The sequence below is a fragment of the Varanus komodoensis genome, unplaced genomic scaffold, assembly GCF_004798865.1.
Source record: "Varanus komodoensis strain SLA01 unplaced genomic scaffold, ASM479886v1 scaffold20_1, whole genome shotgun sequence".
NCBI classification, from domain to species: domain Eukaryota; kingdom Metazoa; phylum Chordata; class Lepidosauria; order Squamata; family Varanidae; genus Varanus; species Varanus komodoensis.
Window position 1 is genome coordinate 3,792,952 of NW_025335587.1, and position 14,634 is coordinate 3,807,585.

The 14,634-nt window shown below is 41.8% G+C and overlaps 1 protein-coding gene across 2 annotated transcripts in view; it reads left to right on the top strand.

The window, feature by feature from the left end:
* The window catches only part of PODN (podocan), a 30,106-nt gene that overhangs the window by 3,594 nt on the left and 11,878 nt on the right, over positions 1-14,634 (top strand). For both annotated transcript variants that reach the window (XM_044430475.1, XM_044430476.1), the window contains exons 4-7: positions 1,921-1,985; positions 6,301-6,410; positions 8,572-8,728; positions 9,486-9,601. In XM_044430475.1, the coding sequence (XP_044286410.1) occupies positions 1,921-1,985; positions 6,301-6,410; positions 8,572-8,728; positions 9,486-9,601 (448 nt within the window). The remainder of the gene's footprint in view (positions 1-1,920; positions 1,986-6,300; positions 6,411-8,571; positions 8,729-9,485; positions 9,602-14,634) is intronic.

Genomic DNA, 14,634 nt, shown 5'->3' on the forward strand with positions numbered 1-14,634 from the left:
ACCAGGTCTCATTACTGCAGGCTTTTTAGAAGGTCCTGAAGATTTCTTTACTGTGACCATCCCTAACTATGTTCCCTCAGACAGGACTGTGGCTGCAACTGCGTCACTGGTTCTGTCTTCTGGCAGCATTTGTTTTGTGGAACTTTATTGGCACAGCATTTTTATTATGAATCATATGCATTTTACTGTTGCATACCATTGTGAGAGGGCTTTGACCTGGAAGGCAGCCAATATTTTTTTAAATAAATGAATGCATAAAATAATAGTCAACTAGCCTGAGCATAGAGAGAAAGTCAGGTGAATGCTGTATTCTGGCATAGTGAGTTAACTGTTCTATGTTCCCTTAAATATAGCCCAGACTCCAGATTCTTCCTGTTCTCTCTTCTCTTGGACTAGGGGAAACTGCATTCAGAGCCCTACCATGGAACTGTGTGCATCCCAATTTAATAAACCATTCCTGCCAAGGATCTAGTCAAAATTCAAGAGAGAGGGAATGAAGAATATTTTATTTATTTATTTATTAAAGCATTTCTATGCTGCCCCTTGCCGAAGCCTCGGGGCGGCTCACAACATAGAATAAAATACACAATAAATGCCTTTCCCTCTGTTTTAAACTGGGGATAAAGAGTGATGAGCTGAGCTAATGACCACCAAAAAAGAAAAGAAAAGCACAGAAAAGAACAGAATGTGCAATTGCATGGAGGATGCACAGAAAGTGAGAGCACTTCTACATGTTCAAGGCTTTCTCTGTGGTGGCGCCCCATCTATGGAATGCGCTCCCCAGAGAGGTCTGCCTGGCACCGTCGTTATTTGTTTTTCGGCGCCAGGCGAAGACCTTTTTATTTAAAACTTATTTTAACTGTTAAATTATTTGTATTTATAGGATTTTAAATTTTTAGCTGAGATGCACCGGGGGTTTTTAAATAATTTTTTATTGTTATATTGTTATTATTTATGTATTTATGTATTTTGTTTCTGTTGTGAGCCGCCCCGAGGCTTTGTTGCGATGGGGGCAGCATGAAAATGTTTTAAATAAATAAATAAATAAATAAATACATACATACATACATACAAATGGAAGGAGTGCTACATAGAAGTGCAGCATAGGCAAACGGGCCTGGAGAGGTGGAACACAGTGGCAGGGAAGCTGATCCAGCTGCCCAGAGTGCAGGGCATAAGCCATGCTCTTTTGGTTCTCCCTGGGAGGAGGTCCGGGGAGCACACCAACCTTGCTTGGCATGGGACCCTCTGACTGGGCACAGTCCTGAGTAAGGGTAGGGGAACAAACCACATTCTCCTGGGTCTTCTCTGGTGGAGACCAAAGGGAATATCACTCAGAACCCAGCACAGAGGGTTTTCTCAATGAAAGTCCTTTCTTCTAGGATTGTCCTCACTGCTGCTTCACGTCAGTGGTGGAGAAGGGACTGCCCCGGTTAGCCCTTTCTGCTGGGTGTGATTATAAGCAGCACCCAGTGCTCCCCCATTCCTTCCACTACCTGGCACCACTGCCATGTGGTAGTGGGGAGGATGAAGCCTCAGTGCTCTTGCTGTGTCTCCTGGGATGCCTGTGGAAGGACCTAGGTGGAAGATGCCTCAAGATCCCAGCTGTGTCAGAAAGTCGGTTGGACACATCATGGGCCCTGGGGCAAGCCAGCCACCCTGCAGAGCTTTCTGAGTAGTACGTTTTGTTGTGTCATGAGAACCTGTCCAGAGGGAGAAAGGTGCCACCTGGCATGCCAATCCTTTTGACCATCCCAGTGGTAGCAAAATAAGGCAAATAAAACACAAGTCCAATATTTTTAATTGTTTTTAAAGAAAACACAAATATTAACAGAGACAGAAATCCTTCAAGAGAAACAGTTTCCTCTTTGGAGCCCCAGTCCTGTCTGCTGATTGTCAAAATATTTCTGTTATTTGAAGGACTGCCAGAGGAAGTATTTGACCAGTTGGAGAACCTGAATTATCTCTATCTTGCAAATAATCAGGTAAGCAAATGTGCAGCACACATCTTCTCTGGCCAGCCTGGCCAGTGGAGAAGATGTGTATTATGCGAGTTGTGGTTTAGCACATCTGGCTATGCGGGATGGCTGGGAATGATAAGAGCTGTATTCCAACATGCCCAGAGGGCACCAAGTTAGGTAAGGCTGGGATGTAAACTATTTCCATGTAAATCCATGAAGGCAGTTCTTCTGTTTCATAACTGTATCCAGTAGCCTTGCATTGTTGTGCCTAAGGAGGTAAGATGTAGCAGGGGGTCATGGCAGGCTACAGATAGAAACACAGAAAAGTTCCACAATGGCCATTAATATTATTAGATTTCATACCTTATATCACTCGAAAAGATGATTTTTTAAAAGTTGAACTGAAGGCTTTTTCATATACACGGTCAATTTAGCACTGATAAAAATGGAATTCATCTTTGCATGCTGTTCCTTATGTAGCCACAAAAGCTCAGCTGTGTGCCTATGTAAAGCTCTTTATTGACCGCATTCTGCAAACTAGCAAATGTTCTGTCATGTGAACACTTAGTAAGCAAGATATGCATTGGCAGTTTTAATTTTTGCTTCACTTGAGATTTTGCTATCAGCTTTCAATGTGATTGTCATCATTTTTAATTTTCAAATTCAGGTCTCTTCTTTGCCAATCTATATTGGAAGCTGAGTTATAAATTTGGTTCATAAGTTTGGATAAATCTTTCCAGTAAATGGCATTTTAATTCATTTTGTGGGAGATCCACCTAATGGCACATAAATAAGGATGTGCTGATGCTGGGAGGTCCAATTTGTTAGAACGTGATGGATTTCCTGTCTTCTTCTGAACCAATGATCAAAATGGGCCAAATTGGGTACTGGAAGGGACTCCAAAGAATCCTACAGCCTCCTAGACAATGTTGGAAGGCCACAAGATTATGCCCTTGGTGTTTACAAATAAAATGTGCAAACCGAAGTCCATCTTGGAGATAGAAGTCTTTGAGCTGGCTTGACTCATGCAATGGTGAGTTGGCACTACCATGGAGCTAACGAACTGGAATCCAGGGGACCAAATCAGATTCTACACACAGTTCCATTCTGAAACATTTGGTATGTTAACAGTGGGCTGCAATAAGTGTCTAATGATCACAACGGTTTGGGGGAGTCCCATATGACATGAAACTTCTTGGCCACAACATATTCTCCTTTCTATTCAAAAAAATGTGGAATGCATGGGGAAACCTATTTGTGCAGAGGCTCACTGTGCAGTAGCAGGGCGAAAATAACAAGAGAGTGGATCCAATGGCATACCATACTGGAACTTGTATGGAACTTGGAAAGAATGTACTGTAGCATAGCAAAGTTTCTGCTAGCTGCTAGTAAACTGTTGCCTGGATCATATGACTTGATTCTATGTTAGTTCATAGCCAACAGTGCAGAGGTGAAACCATGAATATTCTCATTGTAGCACAACCCTTCAAGTGTTGAAAGAGACTTTAAATGCTTTGGGTGGACTGAGCTGTTTCCCTGGCTTTTTTAAAAAAAATCTGTAATCAGTCCTGAGAATTGTTTGTGATTAGGTGACCAATAAATAATGAAAACAAACAAATGGATACATCCCCCTCCACCTTTCTCAGAGTAGCCCTCCTGCTCCTGACTTGTCCCCAGCACATTTTGTAGAGGTCTGGCATCCATACAGGTGTCCATACCTATTCAGGGTTCAGGTTTATAGTTGGAGCTGAGTTGTGAAACTCTGCATGACTCCAGGAGACTTCCTTTTCCCCCAGGACCCCAAGCCTTTCCAGCCAGCACAGTCATACACCTGCACTGGCTGAAACTACTAGGCATCAGAGCAACATATCTGAACGCACCAAGTGGGGAGGAGGTTGGTCTAGCTGAAAATTGAGGATTTAGGTGGAATATACCCTATTGTGGCTGAGGTGTTGAACCAAACTGCATCTCCCAGTAACATCACACCCTTTCTTCCCATATACAGCAATTTTCCATGTAGCAGTTTTGGCAGTGAGCAGCTCCATAAAAGAGGGACACAAGCCAGGCTGTGACTAATATTCCAGAACATTTTTGTCCAGTTTTCCCCCTCTATACAATATAAAAGTCATTGACCTTTCCTGCAACTGCTGCTGTAGAAGAAAATGGTGTGCAACTCAAGATGGCTTTAAAAATCTTACTAATATGAATAGGAATGACTGACTGAATGATGATGTTTGAAATAGCTTAATGGTGTTTCATGTTCAAGACTAGGGGAAGCATACCAAGAAGTAGCACACCAAGGTACACTCTGCAATAGGAGATGCATAACGAAGACCTATCTTCAGTAAGAGGATAGGGATAGGCTGGATACTGATATTCCATATCATTCCCTTTCCCACTCAATGTTCCATTTTTTACTCTGCAACACTAAGTCAATAGTTAGCATGTTCAGTGTCATTAGTTTATTTTGGAGTGTTTCCCTCTCACTCCCTTTTCCTCACTAGCACTTTTCTGCTTTTGCAAACCCCAGGGCTCATCCAAGCCTTGTTCTGAGAGAACCTTCAGTTTATGGGGTGGCATAGAAATGGAATCAAATAAATAAATACATAAATAAAAAAGAGAGCCAGTGTGGTGTATGGCTAAGAGTGCTGAGCCTGGACTCAGCAGCTCTGGGTTCTACTTCACATTCAGCCATGGAGCCAGTTACAGACTCTTGCTGTGAGCATAAGGTCGAGAAGAAGAGAATTATAAGTTCCTTGAAAGGAAGAAAGGCAGCATATAAATATAATCAATAAATAAATGATTAATGACATTTTGAATACATAAACATCAGCACTTATACTTGAATGTCAGCAATGGAAGGAATTATACACAAATTTGAATAAAAGTACTTAATTCAGATAATGCATAGAGCTTCTTATGTTGACACTGCACTTTATTCTGAGAATTTTTCTAAACTCTTTCCCAAGAAAATGATGTTATATAAATTACCTTATCAAACTGCTGCTACACAGATACTTTGATTCAAATTCTAAAACCAAATGGCTCTATAATTACATTTTTAAAAGAAACTTCTTTAGAAGAATGCATGTATAAGTTTCTGTATGCAAATTCAAATTAGAAGCCCCTGGGTAATTTCATTCCTTTCATTTCACACTATTACTATGCTCATACATGCTCAATATATAGCTGGCATTAAATAGATGTTCGATAATATGCATAGTTCTCACATTGCATTCTCTGCATATGCCTGCTGCTAAAGAGCAGAAGGTTCCCAGGAAGCCCTGAAATGTGCAAAAATGTTCATTTCTGGAAAAAAGCAGGTAAGTAGAGCTCCACCAATCTGCTTCCTTCCAGAAGTGAATATTTCTATCTGTTCCGGATTGCCCTACTATTGCAAATTGCCATTGTACAAGAGTGAGTAGAAGACCTTTTACAGGGGCATAAGTGCCCCATTGGGTTCTGCCCATGGTTATTATCTATTTCTTATGTTGAAGCTCTTCACATTTTTGAGAAAATCCCAGTTCCAAATATAGACATGTGCAGTTGCTTATATATTTTCTGACTAATTCACACATACATGCAAAATAGCACACACTTGCATGTGCTCTTTTTATATGCTATATACATTGTATATATAGAGATTATGCTCCTACTTCAGCTGTTTTACTGAAAATGTTCCTTAAGCATATTGTTATGGACTAAGAATTATAATTATAAATGAATGAATTCCTTTATTTCTTTAGTGTTCTCAATTTATTATTATGTATCTTCTTTGAGTTGCCTTTATTTTCTTAACTTTATTTTGAGATAGAATAACATTTCACATGGACAAAATATGTCAGTGGCTTTAAAAGGTAGCACAAAACATTTCCTCAGAAAGATTGTGGTCTATCTATCTTGCAATCTGCCAGAGATTTGGGAATTAAAGTTTAGGAAGACCTTCCCATGCAGTCTTGTTTTCCCCTGGGAGATTGCTCAAGAAGGGTAGTGAACTATTTCTGAAAAGAATGATAGATCTAACATGAAATACATTTTCTTTCTGAGTCCACTTTTCTTCTATCTTAATAAAACAAAACCCCTCAGAAACATTCTTAATCCAAATAAAACCCATTCCAGGCATGCTGAAAGAACAACTTAACCATTTCCGGCTGTGATTGCTTACATTTGTGAATGAGGCATCTTTCAGTGAGGGAGGTACTCTGCTATGAAGAATTTAGGGGGTTCTGATAGGGTATTTGAAACAAATAATCTGTTGCAAAGATGATGAAAGGTGGTGGCAGAAGCAATTGTGCCTCAGGCAATGATGTCTTCCTCTGACACCATGCTTCTTTTTCAGCTTACAGTGGCTCCAAAATTCCTCCCCAGGGCCTTGATCAGTGCTGATTTTGCAGCGAATAACCTCACTAAGATTTATGATCTCACATTTGGACAGAAGCCAAACCTGAGGTAAAAAAAAAAAAGGAGGGGACTTAACAGGCAAAAGAGCAATAAATGTATCACTGCTTCAGTGGTGGATGAGAAAAAGTGATTGATTGGTACATCCATGTGTCCTACAAATAATATTCAGAGAAAGATGTATTATCTTGAAAGGAATTCATAGCAGTGGTGTCTATTGGATTTTGCTTGCTTGCTTACACACAGATAATAACTATTCTGAGAACTTGAGATTGCTTTCAGGCTAGCACATTTTTTCATGGTCAAACTTTCTTCTGGCTCTGAAGAAGTAAGAAATTGGGATGAGGCTGCATGGTCTTTGGGTGTCCCAACACATCCAAAGTGATCAGATTAGGCTAGCAACCATACTTCCAGAAGGGTGACTAATGTCTTACTAAAGCAAGGACAGATTCAATCCAGCCCCATGACTTTCTCACCTGCACCTACCTTGATCCCCTTAATATACACATCATCTGCAAAGAGAAATAAAGGCAAAGCTTTCTTTCCGTGCCTCTCTCCAGTGAAAATGGCAAGCCAGGCCCTCCCATTAACTCCCAGTCATGAGCTGGGACACAACCAAACCGCAGCATGTAGCTGAGCAAAGTAATCAGGGAAAGGACCACCTAGGACATCTGCTGCTGTTTTTGCCAGGAAGGAACAGGTGTTCGAAGAGCTCTTTGCTGGTGCTTTTGCTCTTGGCAGAAAGAACCAGGAGGTGGAGACAACATAGCTGGGATTCCAGCGCTTGCTCAGTTCAAAATAGGAACCAAAGAAATTAGGTGTTGGTCAGGTCTCTAAAGCCACCTTTCTCTCATAGGCTGCATGCAGTGGAAGGACAAATGTATCCAGGAATTTGCCCCACAATGGCCAAACTCTGGGAACACTTGTTTGGTACACTGCTAACAAATGTCCCAGCAGTTAAGCATGGCTTCATTATGCACCTCTCCCCCTTTCTTCTGCATGCCTACAGGACAAATTCATGAAAACCTGCATATTTTATTTATTTGTTGTGTGCACTTCCCTCCTCACAGTAGGGTGACATTTTAGCTGCACAACAACTCTGGAAGATTAGTGAAGCTGAGAAACTGTGATTTGCCTAAGAGCACACTGTGGACTTCCTGGCTGAGTAGAGTTTTAAAGAACTGTGCATTCCTGCACACCATCATTCTAAGCGTTCCACATCATCTGAAAAGGGCTGTATAATTGTTTCCAAAGTTCTCCTCAAACACTGAAGAACATTCTGTTTGTTTCCCAATGTAAATGCCAAGCAAGAAGGAATGCCTGCATTCCATACTGTTGAGGATGTGCTCTTAGGGTTTGTTTGTTTGTTTGTTTTTTTGCATAAAAGGTAAAGCTTTCAGAAACATAAATATTTAGGAGCACAAGCCGCCTGGCAACTGCAAGAATATGCCAGTTTAAATCAAAGGACTGCCTAGCATGAGCTGAGGAGGCGACATTTTAAAGGAGCCAAACTGGATTTGATGATTTCAGTTTATTATGTTTTACATGCAGAACTGCTCCAATCATATAGAAAATGGGGGTGAGGGTCTGCTTCTGACACTGAAAGAAAAGCACCAATAAAGAGACCCTTATCTCACCTTACATCCCTACAGTTCCACTTGGAAATACAGGCATATGTTAAGTCACACCAATGGTCCAAGTAGCCCAGTATTATTGGCACTGACTGGCAGTAGCTTTCCAGCTCTGGAAGGTATCCACCAGCAGTGAAAGCTCCAGTGCATGGCATTATATGCAAAGTTTTCTTGCTTGCTGCCATTTTACTGAGACCTGCAACTGTCTAGGAGGGAATTACCTCTCTATGTATTTGTTGCTTTCAGTTCCATTAAGGTCAGGTGTCTGGACATTGTCTAAGACATGGAAAAAGCCTGGCTGCTAACTCAAGCAAACATGCTAGCTTGTGGTGTGCCAGTGGTGAGAGTGGACTTGGGGAGCTTCAAGTCCACTCATGGGAGCTTGGGGAGCTTCATGTCACTGACTTACAGCCTAACCTACTTCAAAGAGTTGCTGTGGGAATAAAATAGAAGGGAAGAGGATCATGTATACCACCTTAGGCTTCCTGGAGAAAAAGCAGGATATAAATGTAACAATAAATGTATGTTCCTGATCAAGAGAAAAGCTCAAATCTCCTTTCTCCTTCCTTTCTTTCTGGTAGGTCAGTTTACCTTCACAACAATAAACTTGAAGATGCAGGGCTACCAGAGAACATGTTCAATGGTTCTGACAATGTGGAAGTCTTGATTATGTCCAGCAATTTTTTAAAAAATGTTCCAAAGAATCTGCCACCAGCACTATATAAATTGCATCTAAAGGTGAGGTGTGGTTCCATTAGTTCTTTAACCTTGGTGTGGGATTGAATCTCACTATAGGTCAGAAAGGCTTTTGTAGAGCAGATTCTGTTGGATTTAGGGGGATTCAACTGCCAGCCTACCTAATGATTAGCAAACTAGCTATCTCTGTCCCCCATGGTCATGCTGTCTGCCCAAGAGTATCCAAGGTGACAAATAAGATTAATAAAATTAAGAAAACAATGCAACATAAGAAGTTAGGCTCAATTACAAAAATAGCAGCAGCAGCAGCAGCAAAAGAGAAGCATCAGCAGATGGGATATAACTGACTCAGCTTCTTCTATATGACAGCTGTCTTTACTTATGAGTGGTGAAACAGTTCTTCTCTGGAAGGATATTCTGGAGTATGAATGCCAAACAGAGAAGGCTCTGTTCCTTGCTGGAACTGCAATCAAGGCAGGGAGAACAAAGGATCTGGTGATGGTGGTGATTTGCTTGCTTTTGAGACCAGTTACCAGAAAACCAGGCGCGCAAGGTTATTTTCCTTCCACAGCAGACTTTCAACATCTGTGCAAAATCAGAGTTAGGCAACCTGATCTCATCCAGATGTTTTGGATTATGGCTCCCACGACATGGGAAGTAGACAGGGATGGTGGAGTCTATAGCCCAGAACATCTGGAGGTCACTTTGATGCCCACACCTCTAGGCATTACACGCACCACCTTGGAGAGCTCCCCTTTGACTGAAAAAGTGCATCTTTTTCTTCTCTTTCTTATGGCAGAATAACAAGTTGGAGAAGATTCCCAAAGGAGCTTTCAGTGAGCTTTCAGGACTTCGAGAACTGTATTTGCAGAACAACAAATTGACAAATGAAGGCATGGACAATGAAACCTTCTGGTGAGCTTGTCAATACCTTTGTGCCCTAGCAGCTAAGGGGCTGTATTCTTCCCTGGTACTACAATAACAGCTGTCTTCTGGTGGATCTTTATGGCAAAGATCTCAAATAAGATATGAAAGCTACAGTTTTATGCACATTTACTTAGGAGTAAGCCCAAGTCAAGATAGTAGGACTTATTTCTACACAAAAATGCGTAGGAGTAGGGTCTTATGCACTGTTTCATTTCTTATATTTTCTTCTACTTCATTGATAATTCATCAACACATGAAGAATAATAGCAATACTTTACATGAACAACTCTAATCGCAAGTGGACATGGCATTTCCTCTTCTTATTAAAGGTAATTAGAATCAGTTTGCCACCACTTGGCTTTGAAATGAAGTTCAAATGAAGTACTTCGCTCCCCAGTCCATAAGTGTCATGAAAAGGGTTGTATAAACATTCAACTCTCCACAGAGCAATAAAACTAAAGTCCTTTAATGTTAATTGTCTACAAGATTTACGATACTATAGATAAGTTCCCTAATAGTGGTCCCTGCAGAGCAGATGTCAGTCCTATAATGGCTTCTCTTTCTGAGCCCACGTGGGATCATTCTCCCAAGTCACGCCTTTCCTCTCTCTTACGCTGCCTGCTTTGTATTTGTTCAAATCTGCATAAAATACGTCTGTTTTCAGCTTTTGAGAAATCTATGACACCTGTAATGTCTTCTGTTTCTGGCTCGGGGAGATCAGCATCAGGAGGGGAGGAGGCAGTTTGCTCTGCCTCTTTCTCATGACTCTCTGTCTCTGATAAAGGTCCAGGCGTTTGCTCAATGAGCTGGGGCTCAGGGGAAGACGCAATAGCTGGTTCAGCTGCTCCTGCATTGGGTTGTGGGGGCGACTCTTGGGTACAAGGTGCCAAGTGCAAGGTCTCCTCGTGAGTCACTGTTTCTGTCGGGACTTCATGCATGACAATAAGGCATGCTTCCCACCAGTCTCTCACTTCCCTTTCCCCAGAAGTGAGGATCGGCTTCTGGTTTTGTCTCCTACTTTGTAGGAGACTCTGAAGTTTCCCACTTTAGATTTAACAGGGAATTGTTAAAATATTTAAACTCCAGAAGCCTTTCATTATGGCTTCTTTGTCTAATAAACCACCACATATATACACATGTGTGTGCTTATATTGCACATTGTGAGGTATCTTAATAGTAAATGGACTTGGGAGACAAACAGGCCTGAAAAGCAGAGGATAAAGACAATGGTTTGGATCCAGATTTAGTCCTGCTTAGAGTTGTTGTTGTTAGTCACGAAGTCGTGTCTGACCCATTGCGACCCCATGGACAACATTCCTTCCTGTCCTCCACCATCCCCCGGAGTCGACTTAAGCTCACACCAACTGCTTCAGTGACTCCATCTAGCCACCTCATTCTCTGCTGTCCCCTTCTTCTTTTGCCATCTATTGTTCCCAACATTAGGTTCTTCTCCAGGGAGTCCGTCCTTCTCATTAGGTGGTCAAAGTATTTGAGTCTCTTCAGTATCTGGCCTTCTAAAGAGCAGTCAGGGTTGATCTCCTCTAGGACGGACCGGTTTGATCGTCTTGCGGTCCAAGAGATTCGCAGGAGTCTCCTTCAGTGCCTCAATTCTTTGGCACTCAGCCTTCCTTATGGTCCAACTTTCACAGTCATACATTGCAACTGGGAAAACCATAGCCTTGACTATATGCACTTTTGTTGGCAGAGTGATGTCTCTGCTTTTTAGTATGCTGTCTAGATTTGCCATAGCTTTCCTCCCCAGGAGCAGGCATCTTTAAATTTCTTGGCTGCAGTCCCCGTCTGTGGTGATCTTGGAGCCCAGGAAAATAAAATTTGTCACTACCTCCATTTCTTCCCCATCTATTTACCAGGAAGTGAGAGGACCAGATGCCATGATCTTAGATTTCTTAATGTTGAGTTTCAAGCCAACTTTTGTGCTCTCCTCTTTCACCCGCATCAAGAGGCTCTTTAGTTCCACTTCACTTTCTGCCACTTCACAGTGGTATTGTCTGCATATTTGAGGTTGTTGATATTTCTCCCGGCAATCTTAATTCCAACTGGTGATTTATCTAGGCCCGCCTTTCTCATGACGTGCTCTGCATATAAGTTAAATAGGCAGGGCGACAGTATACTGCCTTGCCGAACTCCTTTCTCAATTTTGAACAAATCAGTGGTTCCGTGTCCAGTTCTCACTGTTGCTTCTTGACCCGCATATAGGTTTCTCAAGAGACAAATAAGATGGTCTGGTGCTCCCATCTCTTTAAGAACTTGCCACAATTTGTTGTGATCCACACAATCAAAGGCTTTAGCATAGTCAATGAAGCAGAAGTAGATGTTTTTCTGAAACTCCCTAGCTTTCTCCATGATCCAGCGTATGCTGGCAATCTGATCTCTAGTTCCTCTCCCTCTACCTGTACTTCTGGTAGTTCTCGGTCCACATACTGCTGGAGCCTAGCTTGTAGGAGTTTGAGCATAACTTTGCTAGCATGTGAAAAGAGTGCAATTGTGCGGTAGTTTGAGCATTCTTTGGCATTGCCCTTCTTTGGAATTGGAATGTAAATTGACCTTTTCCAATCCTGTGACCACTGTTGAGTTTTCCAAATTTGCTGGCATATTGAGTGTAGCACTTTTACTGCATCATCTTTTAAGATTTTGAATAGCTCAGCTGGAATACTGTCACCTCCACTAGCTTTGTTGTTGCTCAGACTTCCTAAGGCCCATTTGACTTCACATTCCAGGACATCTGGCTCGAGGTCAGTGACCATCCCATCGTGGTTATCAGGGAAGTTAAGCTCTTTCTTGTATAGTTCTTCTGTGTAATCTTGCCACCTCTTCTTAATCTCTTCTGCCTCTGTTAGGTCCCTGCCATTTTGGTCCTTTATCGTGCCCATCTTTGCATGAAATGTTCCCTTCATATCTCCCATTTTCTTGAAGAGATCTCTGGTTCTGTTCTATTGTTTTCTTCTATTTCTTTGCACTGTTCATTTAAGAAGGCATTCTTATCTCTTCTAGCTATTCTCTGGAATTCTGCATTCAATTGGGTGTATCTTTCTCTTTCTCCCTGGCTTTTCGCTTCCCTTCTTTCCTCAGCTATTTGTAAAGCTTCCTCAGACAGCCATATTGCTTTCTTGCATTTCTTTTTCTTTGGGATGGTTTTAGTTGCTGCCTCTTGTACATTGTTGCGAACCTCCATCCATAGTTCTTCAGGCACTCTGTCTATCAGATCTAATTCTTTAAATCTATTTGTCACCTCTACTGTATATTCATCAGGAATATGATTTAGGTCATACCTGAGTGGCCTAGTGCTTTTCCCTACTTTCTTCAATTTAAGCCTAAATTTTGCAACAAGAATTCCATGATCTGAGCCACAGTCAGCTTCTGTCTTGTTTTTACTGACTGTATAGAGCTTCTCCATCTTTGGCTGCAGAGCCCATAGTCAATCTGATTTCTGAGTTGACCGTCTGGTGATGTCCATGTGTAGTGTCGTCTCTTGGGTTGTTGGAAAAGAGTGTTTGCTATGACCATCATATTCTCTTGACAAAATTCTACCAGCCTGTGCCCTGCTTCATTTTGTACTCCAAGGCCAAACTTGCCTGTTATTCCAGTTATCCTTTGGCTTCCTACTTTAGCATTCCAATCCCCCATGATGATAAGGACATCATTTTTTGGTGTTAATTCTAGAAGGTGTTGTAGGCCTTCATAAAACTGGTCAACTTCAGCCTCTTCAACACCAGTGGCTGGGGCATAGACTTGGACTATTGTGATGTTGAATGGTTTTCCTTGGATTCGAACTGAGATCATTCTGTCATTTTGGAGATTGTATCCCAGTACTGCTTTTCCTACTCTTTTATTGACTGTGAAGGCTACTCCATTTCTTCTGAGGGATTCTTGCCTCAGTATACCTGATGGTCACCTGAATTAAATTCACCCATTCCTGTCCATTTTAGTTCCCTGATTCCTAAGATGTCGATGTTCAGTCTTGTCATCTCTTGTTTGACCACGTCCAGCTTGCCTTAATTCATAGATCTTACATTCCAGGTTCCTATGGAGTATAGATCTTTACATCATTGGACTCTCCTTTCACCACCAGATACATCTGCAACTGAGTATTCTTTCGGCTTTGACCCAGTCACTTCAATCTTTCTGGTGCTACTAGTACTAGCCCTCTGCTCTTCCCCAGTAGCATATTGGACACCTTCTGACCTGAGAGGCTCATCTTCTGGCATCATATCTTTTTGCCTTTTGGTACTGTCCATGGGGTTTTCATGGTAAAGATACTGGAGTGGGTTGCCATTTCCTTCTCCAGTGGATCACGTTTTGTCAGAGCTCTCTGCTATGACCTGTCCATCTTGGATGGCCCTGCACGGCATAGCTCATAGCTTCATTGAGCTACACAAGCTGCTTCACCACGACAAGGCAGTGATCCATGAAGGGGCCTGTTTAGAGTAGACCCATGTAAATAAATGGATAAGTTAATCATGGCTAACATAAGCAACAGATTTCAGTGGGTTTACTCCAGTTTTGCTCAAGACTGAATCCAAATAAGTACTTATACAGGAACTGGAACTAATACATGGTGAGCAGGGATTCTTCCCAACAGAGCTTTTATGGGTTGCCTCCTTCGTTTGCCTCATTTTAAAGTGGGAATTAGCTAGACCAGTTCTAGCCTTGCCTTGTTTTCCCACCACTTCTTTCATCTTTCTTTTTTCAGTAAAATACATGAGTGAATATACTGACATAGCAGTAGAGCCATCAAGGATATTAAAGAGGAAATAGTCTCATAATACCCTTTGTCTTTTCATGTTGAGTCTCCCCTCCAGTTAGTGGCACCCCAAGCAAGTCCTCAGGATCTGCCCAAACCAAGCCTATTCTGAGCATGCATTCAACTAGCAAGCTATTCTCTAGCTTGGCCCAAAAACTTTTGAAACACTGAAGATTTTGTATAAGAATATGTGCTCTCTTGATGGGTTTTTTTTCCTTAGTATGGACCCAGAGTTCTACCTCCAGCTTCCTGTCATCAT